This window comes from Pecten maximus, chromosome 16 (genome assembly GCF_902652985.1).
Source record: "Pecten maximus chromosome 16, xPecMax1.1, whole genome shotgun sequence".
NCBI lineage: Eukaryota > Metazoa > Mollusca > Bivalvia > Pectinida > Pectinidae > Pecten > Pecten maximus.
Window position 1 is genome coordinate 4,635,056 of NC_047030.1, and position 21,292 is coordinate 4,656,347.

Here is a 21,292-nt window from a genome sequence, read left to right on the forward strand (position 1 = left end):
CTGAATCATACTGCGGAAGACACACAGCAGGACACCTCGCCCGGTCACATTACAGTGTCAACGGGCAAACCGTTTGTCCCAATCTCAAAATACTGGGCAATAAACAGGAGTAGCAACTATCAAAGAGTGTGTTATGTCTCGGCCATGGGACAGATTCCAAAGCCTTCCTCACAGGGGCGAACGCTCAACTACAGGGCAGAAATTCCAGAAAGAGAAAATATCACAAATTTAGTCGCCTCGTACGATCACGCAATGGGGCACAAGGCATAATTCATACGCCCTACCTGCAAGGAATAAGAGCATCAGGAACTGTGCTTAAACCAGAAATTTGAGTATATTTGGGAACCGTCAAATCCACGGAATTGGAGTGGAGATGGTTGGTTCTCGATGTGAAAGACTTGTAGGAGGCGTGACCTCAGTCGTATAAGCCATAAACCCAGGTTCTAGACTGGGGTTCCATGTGACCACTCGTGTAAATAAGAAACAACGCACAATGAACAATTAAAATACTTTATTCCATGACATGTAGACATATAGACAAATGACGAGGCCCCTTACCTAAAAGGCCACCGCTAGGACACATTGACAACAAACAGCGTCAGCTGCTTGGCTTCGCCCGGGACGAACACACACACACAACGTTAACATTCTAGACACAGGACATTTACATGTACACCCACCTGTATAGAACCTGACCCGCTAACAGCTAACAATAAGTTGAGTTAGACTCAGCTCGGGGAGCTACCACCTAACTAACGAAATGCACGTGTGCTGTAATTGATAGAAAACGCTACAGCCAATGACAGGTGCGTTTAAGACGTAAACCAATCAGCACACGGCTACTTGATTTGGCTACCCCGGAAATATACCCGCGTGTAAATAAACATGGACGACACGAGTGACAGTTAAACACGTCCCAGCGGCACCAACAAACGAATATAGAGAATTAAGGGGTTCACATTCACGCAATCACTGGCTCGCCGATCTAAACACATCAAAGTATTCATTTTCACACATCTATCAATATAATATAGGCCTATATATTCACTCACACCGTACAAACATGCTCAACTTCCACAGACTAAGAAAGGGTAAGTGAAGTTTTAATTACGACGCCACTGTGTTTGCCACCACCATATTGGTAAGCATGTGCAGCACACATAATTAAATAGGTACAGGACATGCTTTGCTGTATATTCAGTATTATTCATGTCATATAAGCTGTTAAATATATAAGAAAAAAACATTTACCCATAATTTAAGCAACGTCATCGTTATATTCAGATTTCACCACAACAAAGGTCACCAGGGCAAATTAACGGTGAGTTAACATAGGTATTAAAGGAACTAATATGAAACAAACAGTAAAAAAATGAATTGATACATTTTGCAATGACAGAACAGTTTGCTGTCAAAGTGGCAGATTTAATATAATCAAAATTTCACATATGCATGTATCAACAATTTCGAATGAAGGTGTTTAAGCAATTCATGCAACGGATTGGAAGACAAGAAATCTATGAAATGGCCAACAAGAAAGTCAGTTTATTTCCCATTTCAACACCCAGATACCTCTCTGTAATCCTGATCTCGGGCAGGAAACTTCAATAATTCATAAATCATTTCTAACATATCGTTTAACATACTTCTTTGAGGAATATGCACAAAATATTGAAGGTTTCTTCCTTCTTCAAATGATATAGTTTGACTTACATCGCATTGTTTGTACCAAATGTGTCATCGAATGTCCACTATAAGTGGTATCCGTGTGATGCATTCCATCTCTAACAAGGTAAAGGGGTTGTTACATCACCGTCGAGGCTGTTAAGGAGTTACCGAGAACTGTAACATGTTATTATTCATACTAAGCCTACTTATATATTCATACATACTATGTATGTACAGCCGATTTCCATAATCTATTATGTAAAACGAAAGGCAGATATGATAAATAATTTAAGTATCGAATCTTTATCCTGCACCGAATAGTAGTATTATTTAATGTCAAGCATTGACAAATGTATACATTTAACTAATACCACGGACTCGCCGCTTACATATGTACATGGTGTTCATCGGTCCAGTTGTAAATACGTGTATCTCTTTAAAAAAAATGATAGTTTGTAGCAAACAAACATGTTTTTGCACTAACTGGCAGAATTGTATTACCAATAGTTCGATAACGATAAACCACGCCCCGTGACCCTTATATGGTAAGCGTCACATCCGGGGTCATAGAGCAAAGGTCATCTCTCATTGGTCAATTCTAACTGAGCATCCCAGCACTGAGAAAAAATTTTCGGACGGTCGCCATTTTAATTTGAAAGAAACATCTTGTCAACGAATTTCACAAATCTACTGCTTACCCTCCCATATTTTATTGCATGTACATGTTATATTTATCTGTTTAATGTTTTGTATGTGAGCAATATTTTGTATGTGAGAAATGTTTTGTATGTGAGAAATGTTTTGTATGTGTGCTATTTTGCCATTATGTTATGGTGCATTGTAGCGTTAACCAATGTTGTAATTTTGTAAAGCGGACTAATCTATCCTCCGCTCACCTTTGCTGTATAAGGTGTTATTCATACAAAGAATTCAAAGAATTACTATTAATAATCAAAATCTTTTCAACTATCATTATCAACATAAAAGAATGAAAATTATATAAAATAATTGCGGCCACTCCTAAAAAAGTGAGCCAATTTATCGCCGCCACACATTTGTCTTGCTGGTTTTTATTTGGTACACGCGTTTAGAATGAGTCAATGCAGCAAACAGAGCTCTACAACATGGAGGTAACATGTCAAATAACAAATTGATTTGTAAAAGGGAGGGGGATAAGCACTTGTCATAAATTTGAAGGGAGTTTTATTACAGTGGAGTTAAAAATAATCACATAAGAGCTATTATTCAAAGTGTCGTATCAAATACTCTAATGAATGTATCCTTAAATTATTTAAAAATTGGTAGTAATGTCGAATAATTAGACATCTAGTCACTAGGTTTCCAACAGTTAGTAAAGCTTCACTATGTTGACTTCAGTGTTAAACTTTGCAGCTTCTTGACCTTGCATTCCCTAGATAAGTACTATACAAATTGAGGTTACTTTAAAATATGCCACTTTTGATAAAAAAAAACCCGGATGTATTATTGAGGATAACGACAAGAAATAAATACATTACGAAGTATAATTATGGAAAATGATTGATAACGTAAAAACATCATACACTAGTTTCGTAATTTAAGGGCTGGTCTATGTTTCCTATGGTGCAAGGTTCGAAGGACTATTTGCTATGTAGAATGGAAGCCTAAAAAGAAGCTATAACGTCACTGCACCGCATTAGTACATTAATATTTAGGGAATACGGTGTAGACTCAGTACATTCTTGATTGATAACAGTTGATTATATAGTAACCCTCTACTCATATCTAGCAGGAATTTATCAGTGCAAATATGTCGTGCACTTTGACCTAGATGTCCTAGGTAATACACGTATCGTCAGTAAAGGAATATCACGGTCCTGTAATATTTCCTCCATCATCGCGCATACCGGGTGAGTATATAATTATTGAATCATCAAGTACATTTCAGATGTTCCTGAGAACACGTCAAACCTCGGCCCCAGGAGAATATCGTACTGAAATCGTGCCGAATATACATCAGGTATATAAACGGATGTATACAGTACACTGTGCGAATAGGGTGAACGAGTACTGACGCCGGTTATCTAACAAAGGGGAACAACTCCTATGTATCCTATTATCAAATGGATGAACGGGGCATCAAGATATCTTAATAGAAAGGCACATCTAAGTGCAATATCAAGCCGATTTGTCTCATTCTATTCAATGATGCAGATTTTTTTGTTTTATTTTCAGGAGTGTTACGTCCTCACAACAGCCAGGATAGGTATTTTTTAAACATGTTTTGCTAGTTGATAACTTCAATATCATCTGCCCATTTTGTCTAGGTTTTGTTAGGTTTTAATGGTTAATGAAATTAAAAAAAAATGGTTGGAATGATTTTAATAAATATTTTTATTGATCCAAAATACAACTAAAGTGTACAAATGTAAGTAGCATACAATGTCTTGGTTTTTAGTGCAAAAATTATCCTTAAAACAAGACATCCTAGTGATATTTGACTTTGAAATATCATTGCAAAATTGAAGAGAAACGTCTATGCGCAGTGATTTGTCTGAATGGAATGAACAATGTTGTACAACTTAAACAGTATGCTTTCATTTCAAATCTTATTAGACTGAAAAAAAACTTCAATGCAATTTTCTTTCTGTGCACTATGACTGTTAAACATTGTGTTTATATCGACCTTTAGATGATGGCGGTAGTAGAGGATAGCGTGACGTCACTGGGCATACAGATCATTTATCTCATTGTTGGCGTATTCTGCATGGTAAAGACCGTGACCTGGTGGGGGAACTACCGAAAGATGAAGAAACGCTATGACGAAATCCCAGGATTCGAAAAGGAAGATTATCACTGGCTTTTTGGAAATATACACAAGGTAAAAAATGTCTTGGAATGTATGATTTAAATAAAGTTTAAATTTCTAGCAGACTCGTTGACACACTGCCATATTTCATGATTCAAAATCTGACTGAATGGCTTTGTGCCTTTATCAGTACTTTTACTTTTAACGTTGTAGTTTCCACCGGAGTCAGAGAAAAGGTTAGAGCTACACAGACGTCTTATGATGAAAAACGCCCGTGTTTGTCGGATGTGGCTGGGACCATTCGTGCCAACAATCTTTGTACATCATCCAGATTCTGTCAAATGGATTCTCAAATCGTCTGGTATTTATATATTTTTCGATCAATATATGATATATGATCTTGAAATAGGTTAAATTTCAAATTTGTTTATCTCCCTGGAAAGACAGACACTCGAGGGATTTTTTAACGGACACATATCACACACAGATATGTACATTTGGAATTTTATCAGACACTAGAAGAACTTTTATTTCATACACTGTAAAATATCACGCAGATATGTACATTTGGAATATTATCCACTAAGAATACAACACATTTTTTAATATTTCATTAAATTTCATTTCTTACACTGTAAAATACCACACAGATGCGATGGATTTGTATATCACTTTCTGTAATTATACCACACAGATGTGTATATTTGATGGATTTTATTTATATCGAACAGTAAAAACAACACACACATATATATATCCCTGATTAACAGTATATATATCCCTGATTAACAGAGCCTAAGGCGCGTGGACTGGGTGGCTCGTACGAGTATGTTCTGCCATGGCTTGGTGAAGGACTGCTTGTCAGTAATGGTCAGAGATGGGCGCGGTCACGGCGTCTACTGACCCCAGCTTTCCACTTCGACATCCTCCGACCTTATGTTGGAATTTACAACGAGGCTTCGGACCTCCTGTTGGTTTGTAAATTTTAAGCCATCATGTTTTCTTAAACATAAAATACGGAAGGGTATTAGGGCCATGAAGTAACAAAAATAAATTCATTTTTTCATGTTAATAACTCGAAATTTCGACTTAATAACTCGAAATTTCAGGATAATAACGCGAAATTTCAAGATAATAACTCGAAATTTCGACTTACTATTTATGTCATGTACAGAAGTAACATTCGATATGCCATAATGCGTTTGGTCATGAACAACGATACTGTCGCCTAACTAAACGTCGTTTTATTCTTTGTTTTAACCCATCCGGGTCTATTGAACCTTGTAATAAACCTACTGTCCTCTGAGAAACATTAATTCCATTCTGACCACACTTTAAATGCATCCAGCGATATCCATGAAGACGGCCAGAACCTTCACACTCTCGCGTTATGAACAACGCAGCTTCAACAAGACAGTGGTCGCTTTTTCCTCTGTACAGATTACACTTTTTAGTTATTCATTTAAGGGTCCGGGAGCTGATCATTATCCTATGTTGTGCTGCTAAGCATATCAAAATCTCCTCGTTGCTTAATCCTAAATTAAAGTATGTTTGAACCAGTGTTTCTTTGTCTTGCTCCATCATGCTTTAACTAAATAATCTAAGCTAAACCTGTTGAGTTATCTTGAAATTCCAAATTATTATCTTGAAATTTCGAGTTATTATCTTGAAATTTCGAGTTACTAAGTCGAAATTTCAAGTTATTATCTCGAAATTTCGAGTTATTATCTCGAAATTTCAAGTTATTATCTTGAAATATCGAGTTATTAAGTCGAAATTTCGAGTTATTAAGTCTAAATTTTGAGTTAGTAAGTCGAAATTTCGAGTTAGTTTCTTGAAATTTCGAGTTAGTAAGTCGAAATTTCGAGTTATTAACATGAAAAAATGAATTTAATTTTTTTGCTTAATGGCCCTAATGCTCTTCCGTATAAAAACGTGCAAAGCAACGTTAATATAAAACAAATGAAAGTACATGTTGCATTCAGTCCTCCATTGAATATGAATATACAGACCCGTGTACGTTCGCAGTTCCGATTTAAGCGTAGCGTAAATTTCCGTAGCACTTCCGTAGCATTACCGTATCACTTCCGTACCATTTCCGAATCACTACCGTAGCATCACTACCGTAGCATCACTACCGTAGCATTTCCGTAGCACTTCCGTAGCATTACCGTACCATTTCCGTAGCATTTCCGTAGCGTTTGCTTCCACTTACCGTAGCATTTGCGTTTACCTATTTTCACTCGCTGACCGTCTCATAACCGTTCGGTAGAAAATTTTGCGGAGTGTATTTTTTATCGAAACGGAATTTAGTTAAATATACTTACCGAACGTCACTAAAGCATAGTAGCGACAGCAAATAATTTAATAAGGAGGTGAGAATTAAATATATATGGTTATACATCTTTCTGTATCTTTGTTTAGAAAAAAATAACACTCTCACAAAAAACAAGTCAAGTCACATGGTCCATCGATCTTAGTGTGATAAAAAAATGGCGGATCCTAGTATAGTAGTCGACGCATTACGATGGAAACGAAGATGAAGATCGTTTCAAATAAACAATATTTCCTTTACTGTGCTATAGTCAAACCTTTAAAACAGTTCCATGTAATATGCACTGGTCAGGCTACATGTATAGGGTACAAATGGTCCAGACAGTATCACACAGGTAAACTAGGGTAGTTAGACTTAATTGTCAGCGATGATACAAACAACACAGCATGTTGTACACTGGTCAACTAAAGGTACGGTATTCTGTGGACCAAGTGATACTAGGTGTTAAAGGTAGAACAATAAGAGATAATTATGACCTACAGGTAAGGCTATAGACTGCTTCATAAAACTTGGCTTCCAACATTAATGAGAATGTCATCGTGATCTACGGAGTTATTCATTATTTATTTAAGTTTTAAAACCCAAAGGTCTAACACAAAATTGATAACACATGATAAAATCAGAGACCGTATAAATGTGATATATATTTCTCTCGGTAAAACTACGACAGGAAATTCAAATATATATCTTCGGATCATATGCGATATATATGTATGTATCTGATAAAGTATAACAAGAGTAAATTAATTACAAAGTAAGAGCAAATACGTGCATACACATGTGAAATAGAACTGATGTCCTAAATAGAAATCATCCAGATAATCAAGTTAGTCTTGTTATGAACAGTAAAAAAGAGACTTAATTCTGAAAACAAATCTTCGTCCGACATAAATCTCTCAAGTGAGACGTTAAAAAACTGTCAGGAATATGACAAACGTAGTTTTAATCAATTAGGACTCTTTTAAGAACATTAAAATTTCTTACAATAATCCAGAATTTACAGGGATAAAGCAGGGTTGAGCTACTCGACCTAGTCAAAAAAAGATGTGGAACTAAAAAGTTGAATTATCCTGTACAAGTTCGATCAAGCAGGCTATGTAAAGATTTGAATAAAAATATATGTATTAATGCCTACATACCAGACTAGGTAAGTTGAATTGTGTACAAAACATGTAATATAGACTATGATCGTTTAATTCTGATTTAAAACACGTAAAAGATGTAAAAGAGAGGGTGAATCATTTGAATCGCGTAGTTTAAGGACTGATATTATACAGATATTTTTTGTATCATCACACTAACATCATCGTCAAAGTTGGAATAGCAAAAACTTTTCTTCGTGGCAACGTTGCTTTACTTCATTAAGAAACACCCGCTGCTAGTTTGATAGAATTTTATAATTATTGGTATGCACAAAAAATATTTGCTTTGGTGTCTTTTCTAAAATTGTTATTTTGTAAAAAAAAAAAAAAAAAAAAAAAAATAAAAAATAAAAATAACACACACACCCTCACACGTATGCACAGATTTAAATAACAGTCATACACGACACTTGTTAATACTTCTATTATAAAAAGCATACATTTGTAATTTAAACTCTTGAGATGGTGATGGTTTCATGATATATGTAAACTTAATAAATTTCGATTTTTACTGTGAATATCTAAGATTTGTTATAAGTAGCCTCTATAAATTCATTTGAATCATTATTGTATAAGTCATATTCAACTTGACATTTTCATATTTTCTTTCATGAAAGTAAGAACAGGCTACTGCTATAGTTTAAACTCACTCAGGTGTAAAATTTGACATGTCGGCCAGGTAATACAGGTACATTTCTGTATGTTGGCTAAGTGAGAATAAGCCATAATTGGACCCCGGGGGTTAATTGGGGACAGGTCACCTGGCCAGGTATACCACGTGCCAGACATAAAAGAGCTAGACTGATCGGCATCTTACAGGTAACGTGTGATAGGATGCATGTCCTCAAGGCTGTGGGGTTGCATATTGCGCCCAGTTGGCCATTGGCAACAGGCCTTTCATAGATGTTTGGCTTCAATGTAATGTACATGTGGTCTGGACATGTACATGTCTCAAGATCTGTCGACAGAACATACAATGTATAATATCATATAGATGACTTGCACTGTAAAAAGCCTTTCAAGTTGAGAATAACAATGTAAAAGAAACTTTAGTAAATTAACATTCAATTAATATTTAAAATATTAATATTTTGTCTGACAAAATATTTACATGAAGTATATGTACACCTGAGTCAGCCATTATTAGGCCTCTAACACAAACTGATGTATTGTAATAGAAGCATGTAAATGATTAAAATGATCGCAAACAGCATCAAAATTAATTTCAAAAGTAGATTCCTCACTCTACACTGTTGAAGTCTTTATATATTGAATCAAAGTATTACCGGGTTATGTCCTTTGTGATAATAGGTTTAAAAAAAAAACTATTGTGCACTAATTATACGTTTACTTCAGTACCATAAATCTCGTGCACTCCTCACTTCTCCTAGGGTGCAAAGGTTAACTGATTGTCACTCAACTGTAGTTGTAGTCCATTAATAAATATTTTCAGAGTGTTATCCATTATCACGTAAACATACAGAGTCTGCTCCATTGCATATATATGTCTCTGGTGATATACACGTATCTGATTGCACATGTACATTGTATAGTCTTAGTATATAATTATTGATGTCTTGTTTTTAGTTTTTATCCCTCCCCATGCAGCCAGAATTTCCTCTGATCCGACATCAGACTTTTAAACAAATCGTCAATGCTTACACACCATTAATATTACCAGTGATTGTTATATATAGACTTGCCAGGCATGTACATGTACTTGACTTAATTGCCCCCCTTACTTGTTGCCATGGGTACTAATCCCCCTCCACACCACCATCAACTTCACCTGATGGCCATGGATATACACTTGATTAGAGTCACCGGGCTCAGGTGTGTAAGTCATAACCACACCTGGTCAGTTTCTCCTTTTTACAATTAGCCCTAGGCGGGTCTATTCATAGCCTGGTCAATCTGTGTTCAGAATTCTTGATCTGTTTACCTGTACCTAAATTAACACTTTGATACAAGTTTTACAATTCAATTAGTTTATTACTTAAACCTTAGGGTTTATCAGTACAAATGCGGTGAATAAATGCAGTGAAAATATAGATAAATACATATAAACAAAACGATAAAGTTCGGACACACAGAGACAACACATACGCGACCGCAGCGCTAGTGTAGAGAGTGATTTTATTTTAAAATTAAATACTATCGTCTTTTGTTGCCGAGAATAATAAATTATGACCTTAATATTTCCGGTTTCTAAAAGTTGTACAAATTCTCGCAAACTGAGGTTTTCTATAGAAGTACAGTTTGATAAAACGTTCTTCCACTTCCCGATACAACATTCACTCCATCAGACACCTTTCACTGTCGTTTCTACGAGTTCGCTTCGTCTAGGATCCGCTTTTTATAAGAACCAGATAATTTATTCAGAAACGGTCGATTATTTGTGAGCGTCAACCGTAGCATTTCCGTAGCATTACCGTAGCACTTCCGTAGCATTACCGTACCATTTCCGTAGCATTACCGTAGCATTACCTATACTGCTTTTGTTTTGCTTGCGTTTCTGCATTTTTGAAGCACGATTTATTTCTTACACAAACAAAAATTGTTTATCCTTTATCTATCGATACAATTTTCAACAATATTATGATACATTAACATTGAGAAAGGTGGATTTAAAAATTGTTCATAATAACACTGGAAGAATAGACATATTGTTAAGTTAATACTGGCATATGAGCATGGACAGCTGGATTCTTGGAAATATTTTCAAGATTTGTTGTTATATATTAGACCCCATCCATCCTTTTTTCAGAACAAGATGGCAGCACATGTGGAAAAAGGTCAGAGTTTTGAGCTATTCAGTAACATCAGTATGTGTACTCTGGATGTTATACTGAGATGTGCTTTCTCCTACGATAATGACTGTCAGATAAAAGGGTAAGACAGACAAATTTCTGTGGTAATCCATTTGTTTTTAAATTCATTTCACATTTCTTAAATCACGCTGTGGTGGTTTTGAATTTATCGAGCCGGTATTGCGAAATACGCATCATAATGATCGATACAATTACGTTTTGTCCAATACCGGAGCGCTGAAGTCCGAATTACTCATTACTTCATAGTAATTAATATCGTTATAACTCACAGATAATGGTGTGATTTTTTTTATTGATAAACATCAATAATCATGGTCATTTGAGGACTCCCTCTCCAGTGGGTGCATGCGTGTAGTGAGTGTATGTATTTGTTCAGGTAGGTGCATTACATTCGTGTTAGTTTCCTCGTCATAACGCGGGACTGAAGACGAATTTTAAGTGCTACCCTACTGAGGAACACTGCCAAAGAAGCTCACCAGCGTACCACACCCGGACACATTACACTGAACCAGTCGTCTAATTAAAAGAAAAACAAAAACAAAAAAACGCGATAGGAAAAAGTAGAAACTACCAAGATAATATAAGTTGGTATGAAAACGAGACAATATGAAGAGGCGTCACAAGGAAGAAGAAAGTTGTTGTGAAAGCAGACATCATATTCCAAATTAAGTCGCTTGTCATTATCATGAAAAGAGGCAGCGTCTACAATTCTTACTCGCTACCAACTCTCAATCAAACTATGAATTTCTGAAATCAGAACAAATTGTTTTGGTGTTTTTCGCACATCGACAACATGGTTTGACATATATGGCATTTTGTGTTGCTGATTTACATATCGTTATATAGTTAACTTGTCTGTATTTCATTTTATGTCCTACAAGATCATTTCGATACAAAAATATCACAGATCTATGCTTGTTTAAATTGTCAACAGACTATGGTATACTAATTTGTTTTTGTTTCTGTTAAATTGTTAACACCACAAATTGATTTAGTTCTATCATATATGTATTTATTTGTCAACTTATAAGTTTAAATGTTTCTTATTATCCATCTAATTTTCTTGTTTGCTAGAGACACACATCCGTACGTCGCAGCGGTCAACGAACTATCCGAAGCAATTATCCATCGAGCAAGGTAGGATTCTTACTATTTCCCCAGGTTACGACTGTGCTTTATCGGTTCCATTTAGTACACTTTTGGTTTTGCGAGGTGACCGTTATTTCAAGGAGTTTAATGTCCTTGCTACAGGAAGAAAATATAAGGGCGGGTTCTAAGGGAAACCAAGGACAGAAGGAAAGAAACAACAGAAAATAAAACAGCAGAAAGGAATGAAAGTTTGCGATGAAAATCCCAAATGTTGCTATGACTTCTCAGATTAGTTTGGTTTGGTTTGGTTTATTTTGTTTAATGTCCTATTAACAGCTAAGATCATTTAAGGACGGCCTCCCGTGCGTGCGACATGCATGGTGAGTGCGTATGTGTGTTTGGGAGGCTGCGGTATGTTCGTGTTAAGTCTCCTTGTGAAAGGCCGGAACTTTTGCCGATATATAGTGCTACCTCACTGAAGCATCCTGCCGAAGACACCAAGCAGGACACCCCACCCGGTCACATTATACTGACAACGGGCGGACCAGTCGTACCACTCCAAATATGCTGAGGGCTAAGCAGGAGTAGCAACTACCATTTTTAGAGACTCTGGTATGTCTCGGCTAGGGGACATAACCCAAAGCCTTCCTCACAGGGGCGAACGCTCAACTCAAGACCAAAAGTGAGGCAGTGTCAAGGGAGACATTAGGAAGAAGAAAGTTGTTAAGAAAGAAGAGAAAAGATAAGATCCCAAATTTAGTCGCCTCTTACGATCATGCAATGGGGGCAGCAGGTACAATTCTTACACCCTACCTGCAGGGCAGAATAATTCCCCGCATACACAGGATGTGATTACGTCATTAAATCAAAACCTAGCACAGCCTATATCATTCCATAAATCATTTCAATTTAGACAAATCATTATCCCGTTTTAAGGAACAAAATGGTTAATGATTATTTCGTCCTTATGCCCCTCAGCAAGAAATGGCCGCGTCATCTCGAAAACAACAAGGGCAATATTGTATATACTTGTAATAAGCCAATCATTGCCATACGCTGTTCCAGGATACCCTTGCTGCATCCAGACATCATCTTTTATCTGACGTCCGAGGGACGACGCTTCTGGAGGAACTGTAACTTCGTTCACACCGTTACGGAGGAAATTATCGCCAAACGAAAACAAACGTTGGTAAGATACTGATACCTGCGTCCAATGTATCGCTGTATGTATAGTTTGGGAGACTGCGTTTTGTTCCAGGTTAGTCTTATTTGTGAGAGTGCGAAACTAATGTCGACTCTTCACAGCTATCACACAGAAGTATACGGCTGAAGACATCCAGCAGGACACCTCTTCTGGTCACATTATACTGACAATAGCGATCTGTTCGTCCGAGTAGCTATTGCCATCTTGGCCATTTGGGTATATCTTGAACGGGGATCAACCCCAAAACCTTTCTCACATGGGCGATTACTGTCCTAAAGACCGAAGGTGATCCAGAGTCAAAAGGAACAAGAGATCCCAGAGGGATCTTGGCGCCCACCATTGAATGATCTTCATAGGTTCCATGTCAGATTGATCTTTTCTCTACGTTTCCCTTCATTTTACTAATCTGTGCAAATTGAGACATCCCTCCAGTACTTTTCAAACAAGGGAATCCTAGCTATATAAGAAATTTGAGATTTAACGATAATGGCTGTTTGTTTGCCAGGTTGTTTTAAGGACAGACTGGTCCAAAAATGCAATACAAGGGACCAAGGGGAACCTACTTATGAAATTTGAGAAAGATCCATTCAGTACTTTGAGAAATAGAGATAACAAACTTCAATTGTCAAAATCCAAGATGGCGGTCTGTCGGCCATGTTGTTTTCAGATTGGTCTCAAAACGCAATATGCATAACTAGGCACCAAGGGAAACTCACATATGAAATTTGAGAAAGATCCCTTAAACACTTTCTCAGAAATAGTGATACATGTAACAAACTTCAATTGTCAAAATCCAAGATGGCTGCCTGTCGGCCATGTTTTTTTCAGATTGGTCTCAAAGCGCAATATGCATAACTAGGCACCAAGGGAAACTCACATATGAAATTTGAGAAAGATCCCTTAAACACTTTCTCAGAAATAGTGATACATGTAACAAACTTCAATTGTCAAAATCCAAGATGGCTGCCTGTCGGCCATGTTTTTTTCAGATTGGTCTCAAAACGCAATATGCATAACTAGGCACCAAGGGAAACTTACGTATGAAATTTGAGAAAGATCCCTTAAATACTTTCTCAGAAATAGTGATAACAAACTTCAATTGTCAAAATCCAAGATGGCTGCCTGTCGGCCATGTTGTTTTCAGATTGGTCTCAAAACGCAATATGCATAACTAGGCACCAAGGGAAACCTACATATGAAATTTCAGAAAGTTCCATTCAGTACATTCTCAGAAATAGCGATAACTAACATCAATTGTCAAAATCCAAGATGGCTGCCTGTCAGCCATGTTGTTTTCGGATTGGTCTCAAAACGCAATATGCATAACTAGGCACCAAGGGAAACCTACATATGAAATTTCAGAAAGATCCCTTCAGTACTTTCTCAGAAATAGTGATAACAAACTTCAATTGTCAAAATCCAAGATGGCTGCCTCTCGGTCATTTTGTTTTCCGATTGGTCTCAAATCGCAATATGCATAACTAGGCATCGAGGGGAACCTACATATGAAATTTGAGAAAGATCCCTACAGTACTTTCTCAAAAATTGCGATAACAAACTTCAATTGTCAAAATCCAAGATGGCTGCCTGTCGGACATGTTGTTATCCGATTGGTCTCAAAACGCAATATGCATAACTAGGCACCAAGGGGAACCTTCATATGAAATTTGAGAAAGATCCCTACAGTACTTTCTCAGAAATAGCGATAACAAACTTCAATTGTCAAAATCCAAGATGGCTGCCTGTCGGCCATGTTGTTATCCGATTGGTCTCAAAACGCAATATGCATAACTAGGCACCAAGGGGAACCTTCATATGAAATTTGAGAAAGATCCCTTCAGTACTTTCTCAGAAATAACGATAACAAGAATTGTTTACGGACGGACGGACGGACGGAAGGACGGACGGAGGGAGGGAGGGAGGGATGGACGGACGGACGGACGGAGGGAGGGAGGGACGGACGGACGACGGACCACGGACGCAGGGCGATTTGAATAGCCCACCAGATGATGGTGGGCTAAAAAGACAGGAAAGCAAATTTGGTCGCCTCTTCCGAATCGTGCATTTAGGTCACAAGGTAACATTCTTATGATTACATGTACGCTATGTTTAACATCCTATCAACAGTTCACACTTTAAATGGATTAAAATGTGCAAATTATAAACAAAAACACCAATGGTTCTTATAATAGTACAAATAATGATCGGCGTGAAAGAAAAGAAAAAAATCACAAAGCCATTGGTTTGGTTTGGTTTATTTTGTTTAACGTCCTATTAACAGCGAAGGTCATTTAAGGACGGCCTCCCGTGCGTGCGACATGCATGCGTGTGGTGAGTGCGTATGTGTGTTTTGGGAGGCTGCATTATGTTCGTGTTAGTCATCTTGTGATAGGCCGGAACTTTTGCCGATTTATAGTGCTACCTCACTGAAGCATACTGGCGAAGACACCCAGCAGCACACCCCACCGGGTCACATTATACTGACAACGGGCGAACCAGTCGTTCCACTCCAAATATGCTGAGCGCTAAGCAGGAGTAGCAACTACCGTTTTTAAAGACTTTAGTTTTAGTCGCCTCTTACGATCATGCAATGGGGGCAGCAGGTACATTTCTTACGCCCTACCTGCAGGGCAGTCACAAAACCAAATAAATCAATGACTTAATTAAAATCTAATCCACATTGCTATTCATATTTCAACATTATTTTCATTACTCTGTTAAGACCTGTATGGCCCTTAATTATACTTAACCGTTATACGTAGCATTTAATTAATATTGTGAAATGTCTTAATCTTTATATAGAAAGAAATGAAATCACAGCCAAAGAATCGCTATCTTAACTTCCTTGATATTTTACTGAGTGCAAAGGACGAAAATGGTAAAGGATTATCTGACGCTGAAATACGGAATGAAGCGGACACCTTTCTCTTTGAAGGTAGATACTTTATAACTTCATAAACTAAAAGTATGAAATTCCCTTACAGATAAGAAACAACAACCCCAAAGTCGACTTATTTCAAAGCATTTCATCCTCTGCTTAACAGACATTTTTTTCAGAAAAAGTTTCCACAAATAAAACATGGTGCAAAGACAAGAAACATGAATTGTTAAACATGTTGAAATAAAATGTTACAGAAGTGTAAAGTAAAAGATGATTTTATTATATGTAACGCCATATGATATTTGTGTTGTTTGTATAAGAAAACGATGTCCATGACAAGAGTCACTGCCACTACATAGCTTGTATAATGGCATGAATAAGGTTTAGGTTTATTTTGTTTAATGTCCTATTAACAGCTAAGGTCATTTATGAACGGCACCCCGTGCGTGCGAAATGCATGCGTGTTGTGAGTGCGTATGTGTGTTTTGGGAGGCTGCGGTATGTTCGTGTTAAGTTTCCTTGTGATAGGCATGAACTTTTGCCGATTTATAGTGCTACCTCACTGAAGCATCATAATGATGCAAATCTGGAGAGGGATGATGAAAAGACGTGATTAAAAACATTACCCTTATCACTCTGGACGGTATGCGACGGGCCTCAAGTATGTTGTTAATTGAGGTAGTCACCAACTACTACAAGCATATCCCTCTTTCATTTTTGTTCGGGGAAAATGTCGAGTCTTTGTGAATTTTTTTTATCTCCGTTCGTAATTAATCTTAGGGATAGGACAAAAAAGATCAAAGTCAACATGTCATATTGGCTGAAAGAACTTCAATCCTAAGACCCAGAAATAAACTTTTCAAGTGTCGCTACTCTTAGCGCGTAGTTACATATATCTACCGAGTGTTTTACCGAAACTGTCGTATTTATTATGTCCATGTGTTTTGAGAGAAGAAATAGTGCAGACATATATCGAACTCGATAAGTCATGGTTTTGTATAACTTGACCGTTAACGCAGTTGATTTCGGTACATTGCTTTCAATTTATTACGACAGGCGATTCGAGTAAATACGAATCTGGTCATAAAAGTGTTGGTATCTTGTTGTTAATTTACTATCAAGTAACTGCTGAATGAGGCATAACAATATTCTCATAATTTGTTATTAACAAATGATATTGCAACATGGCGTACCGCGCACTTTACCTTCGTATTCGGACTATTGCTTAAATCAGAGAGGGATATCCAACTACGTAAAGTGTACTATGCACGCGTATCAACACGTGTGCATTTATATTTACCAGGTTTACCTATCGCTTTGTAGGTCATGACACCACGGCCAGTGGAATTACGTGGACATTGTTTGCACTAGCTAGCCATCCTCAATACCAGGCCAAGGTTCAGCAGGAAATCGATGACGTCACCAAAGGGAGAGCGTGTACGAATATTCAGTGGTGAGTTTAGGTATTCGCAAAAAGTTGAAATGACGAATTTTTTAAAACGACTTAATGGCTACATGAATATATCTACAAATGGGAATGCATTCTTTAACACGCACAATCAGTGATAAAAAACCGTAGCTGGTTGCTCTGATCATTAAAAGCTCATCCTAAGCACATGCTCCATGCCGCGGTCATCTAGGTGATGCAGATATTGACAGACGACGCAAACGTGTACACATGTTAACTCTACCTTTTTTACACATTTAATCTTTAATTGACATGTTTTATCAATTTCAATATAGCACTTACCTAGTATGCTCTGTCATGCCATAACGTCATTTGATAATATGGTAGAACATTATTGTGACGTCATGAATAGTGATGACGTCACATGCTTTCATTGGGGAAGTCAAAATCATCTAGTCTTATAGGATGTGTCATAAGCATGTGTTATTTAATGAATAGTTTTACATTCGTCTTTGGACTAGTCAAATATCACATTTGTACAGATTAAGAAGTTATTTTTTATATATCATATTGACATTTTTGACCTTTTAGGGAAGACCTTCCAAAGCTTCAGTACCTAACGCAATGTATAAAAGAGGGCATGAGACTTTATAGTCCAGTACCGTTTATCCAGAGAAGGCTAACTAAGGATGTCGAATTGCCAGAGTGTACTCTTCCAGGCGGTACTCTCATAACTATACATCTATACAATCTCCATCACAACCCTCACGTGTGGACTGACCCGGACATTTATGATCCGGAACGGTTTAATCCGGATACGGCCCGGGAATTAGACACGTACAGTTTTATTCCATTTTCAGCGGGATCGCGGTATGTGCACACTTCGATTATTTATTTTGAATTTCACTTCAGGAAAACTTATAAGCTTGATATATAAATTATATGCACAATTTTGAAGATGTTTACATAAACCGCAAATACATAGTGACATGTCGTATGCTCAGAAAAGTTTAACGGCCGACCTATTAGTGACCATCATCTCTCTGTGCTCTGTTGGTTGTATATACAGGACAAGCGTATAAATAAGTAGTAATACAACACGCGTTCAGATTGAAATATAATATATGCTTCTTACATGTAAAAAAATTAATACATTCTACATATTATTTTAGAAATTGTATTGGTCAGCATTTTGCAATGAACGAGGAGAAGACAATCATCTCAAGAATCCTGCAGAGGTAAATCTTAATCACAATAGCAGTCTTATTACAGTAATGTTTGGCTTGTGTTTTTCTTCAAAGTTTGACGTCCTCTCAACAGAAATATTTGGCCCTTAATGACTTCCATGGGCCGCAAAACAAAATAAAATAAATGAAGAAGCTTAGGAAGTCGATTATATACTTTATATATATGTATGCGTTCTGCGAAAAAAAAAAGAAGAAATGTGTCACACTCGATAACAGAGCGTTATACGGGTCCTAGTTTTGTCAACATATAGTTAAACATAAATTGATTATGTTCACGTTTGTGGTGATATTCTAAATAACAAAACTGCCAAAACTGCTCAAAACATCCCTATGTTTTATAAAACAGAAACTCGTTAACATATAACATGCCTTAATATATTGTGTTACAGATATACGCTGTCAGTCGACCCTAAACACAAGGTGCAAAAGAAGCTGAGCGCTGTTCTGAGATCTGAACACGGAATAAACGTTATACTTACGCCAAGGGCGACAACTTCAGGCAAATGATGATAAAATACACGCATTTATCACATTTTTACCATTGAAATATTAAAAATTAATCATTTCACAAGTGAAAAAATATAACTTTTTTGCTTATAAGTAACAATGGGGAGAATTCAGATTTGCATATAGATCTCCGTCATATTATATGACGTTCATAATGCAAGAAAGAATACAAAACGTCACGATTTGGCGTACATTTGTGAGCTGTTGAGATGTGACCGCAGTGAATTCCGGGAGGGATTGAGTAATGAACACTACGCAGTCGTGAAAAGTATCAAAATATTTGCCACACCCGTAAAATTTATTTGACATTACCGAAGACACTGTTAGACATCCTCTGTATCTTTGACATAAATTATCTCTCACTCAAGATGTCACAGAAGGTACCATGTTCAGCTACTGTGAACGTACATATTTTCGGTAATAATTTCGGCGTTTGAATCATTTCGCGGATAACATTTTCAATATAATATTTCTATAGAAAATAATTTTGGTCCACCGAAACATCATTGTGCTATTCTGTTCAAATTTGGAAATGCGCTACTTTTATGTGCCAAATTATGTACATTTAAAATTATAAACATATCTCTCGCATCCATTCTAGCAAATTGTTCGGTTATTAATTTTAAATGTAAATAAAATCAATGGACAAGTATGTATTTAATCTCGACATGCTTTAAGTAATGTTTATGAAACCCCAACTATATTCGTATAGCCTTTAAATTGTAATTAAATGTATCATTATTTATCAGGTTAGAAGATAGTTTTATTGAGGTCGTTTCAGAACGGGTTCATAATTAACTCGAGACCGATTAATCTATAGTAGTAAACATAACTGATGTATCTGTCAAATGGAACATATCACGAGAAGGCTTGTTAATAAAAACATAATTTTAATTACAATAACACATAGTAAATAACGATACAAGAATGTGATTTGATGGGAAATGTCCATTTCATTTTCGGTGGAATTTGTCTTGAATTCGATGTATGTTAAAACATGCCATGATGATGGATGAGCGTCTTATCTAGCTGGAAAACAAAATAAACATACAGATTTAATATATTACATAAGCCCTTTAAAAAATATACCGTCATATCGTTGTCGCTGCATTGACAATTATAATGCTCTGCGAGATAATTACACTTAGAAGAAAACATCCCGGCTATCCTACATTTTTATTGTTCTTAATCGTCTAGTACTCATTTGTATCCGCTACATGTAAATCAATGACTTATCAAGACGTTCACATGCGTCTGCTTTTGGTTAGTGTTTAACAACATATTAGCCCCATTTCCTACTATATCAACAAGGTGTAATATTTGAAGATAAGAAGATGCATCGACTGTGGGAGGTCCCATTTTTTGACAATTATATTAAGTATTGTTTACAGAGCTGTCAACCAATCAGATTGCTCTAGCAAAACTTCCGTTCTACAGTCGATGCATAGTCGGCTGTCACGACCCCTTTTGGCCCATTTCTCATCTTTAAATCATTGCACACGACACATGAATGACATGCATTGATATTTAAAAAATATAAACCAAGGTACGTTACTAAAGTTTGTGTGCAATCAATATTTTGTAAGATTGAACTTAAATTCAAAGTGAATTGAAGCTCAAACCCCACTTTCGACTTTTCAATTGTAACACCTTGTTAATATGTTAAACGTAGGGGCTAATTTTCCTTTATAAATACTATTCCAAATTATCAATAGATCATAATTATGATTAAATTATACATTCTATAAACCAATCGCATGGTTAATCTATACTATGCATGAAAGTGATGAAGCTTCTGAAGTACTAAATTATTATTTTCAATGGATGCTTTTTCACGAAGAATATGATACAATGTATTTATTTGGTTGAATGTCAATAATATATGTTGCCTACTAAAAAAATCTATACGAGCCGATATTCTTTTATGTGTTGGACGACAAAACGTTGCGGTATGCCATAGTGTTTGATTATAAATCAAAATGGAATCACAAATACCAATATTACAAGATATAGATTGTTTTATGTCTCAATTTATCGTATATTTTGTCGAATCGGTGCTTCATAATTCAGAAAGCACGAAAAATATTTCAAAAATTAATTAATTATAACTATACTTTTACGTTCTTCCATGACTCTTAAGTAATGATTAAATAATGATGAGATCATTTTGAAAATTATAAAGAATAATGAAT

General features: G+C 36.4%; 1 protein-coding gene across 1 annotated transcript; it reads left to right on the top strand.

Annotated features, from left to right (window-relative positions):
• The first annotated feature begins 3,475 nt into the window (after positions 1–3,475).
• LOC117314708 (cytochrome P450 4A25-like) lies at positions 3,476–21,195 on the top strand. Its single transcript, XM_033868798.1, has 13 exons — positions 3,476–3,557; positions 3,883–3,913; positions 4,340–4,528; positions 4,670–4,817; positions 5,249–5,430; positions 10,701–10,825; positions 11,839–11,901; positions 12,919–13,042; positions 15,860–15,992; positions 17,262–17,391; positions 17,938–18,216; positions 18,519–18,584; positions 18,983–21,195. Exons 3-13 carry the CDS (start codon positions 4,340–4,342, stop codon positions 19,098–19,100), a joined length of 1,557 nt encoding a protein of 518 aa, XP_033724689.1. The 5' UTR covers positions 3,476–3,557; positions 3,883–3,913; the 3' UTR covers positions 19,101–21,195.
• The last annotated feature ends 97 nt before the right edge of the window (positions 21,196–21,292 follow it).

Bases quoted from the DNA above. Each gene is read 5' to 3' on its own strand.
- LOC117314708 (XM_033868798.1), top strand. From the start codon at position 4,340: ATGATGGCGGTAGTAGAGGATAGCGTGACGTCACTGGGCATACAGATC. The intron at 5,431-10,700 runs GTTTGTAAATTT...TCCTTTTTTCAG, and splicing joins AGGCTTCGGACCTCCTGTTG to AACAAGATGGCAGCACATGT. The intron at 15,993-17,261 runs GTAGATACTTTA...ATCGCTTTGTAG, and splicing joins GGACACCTTTCTCTTTGAAG to GTCATGACACCACGGCCAGT.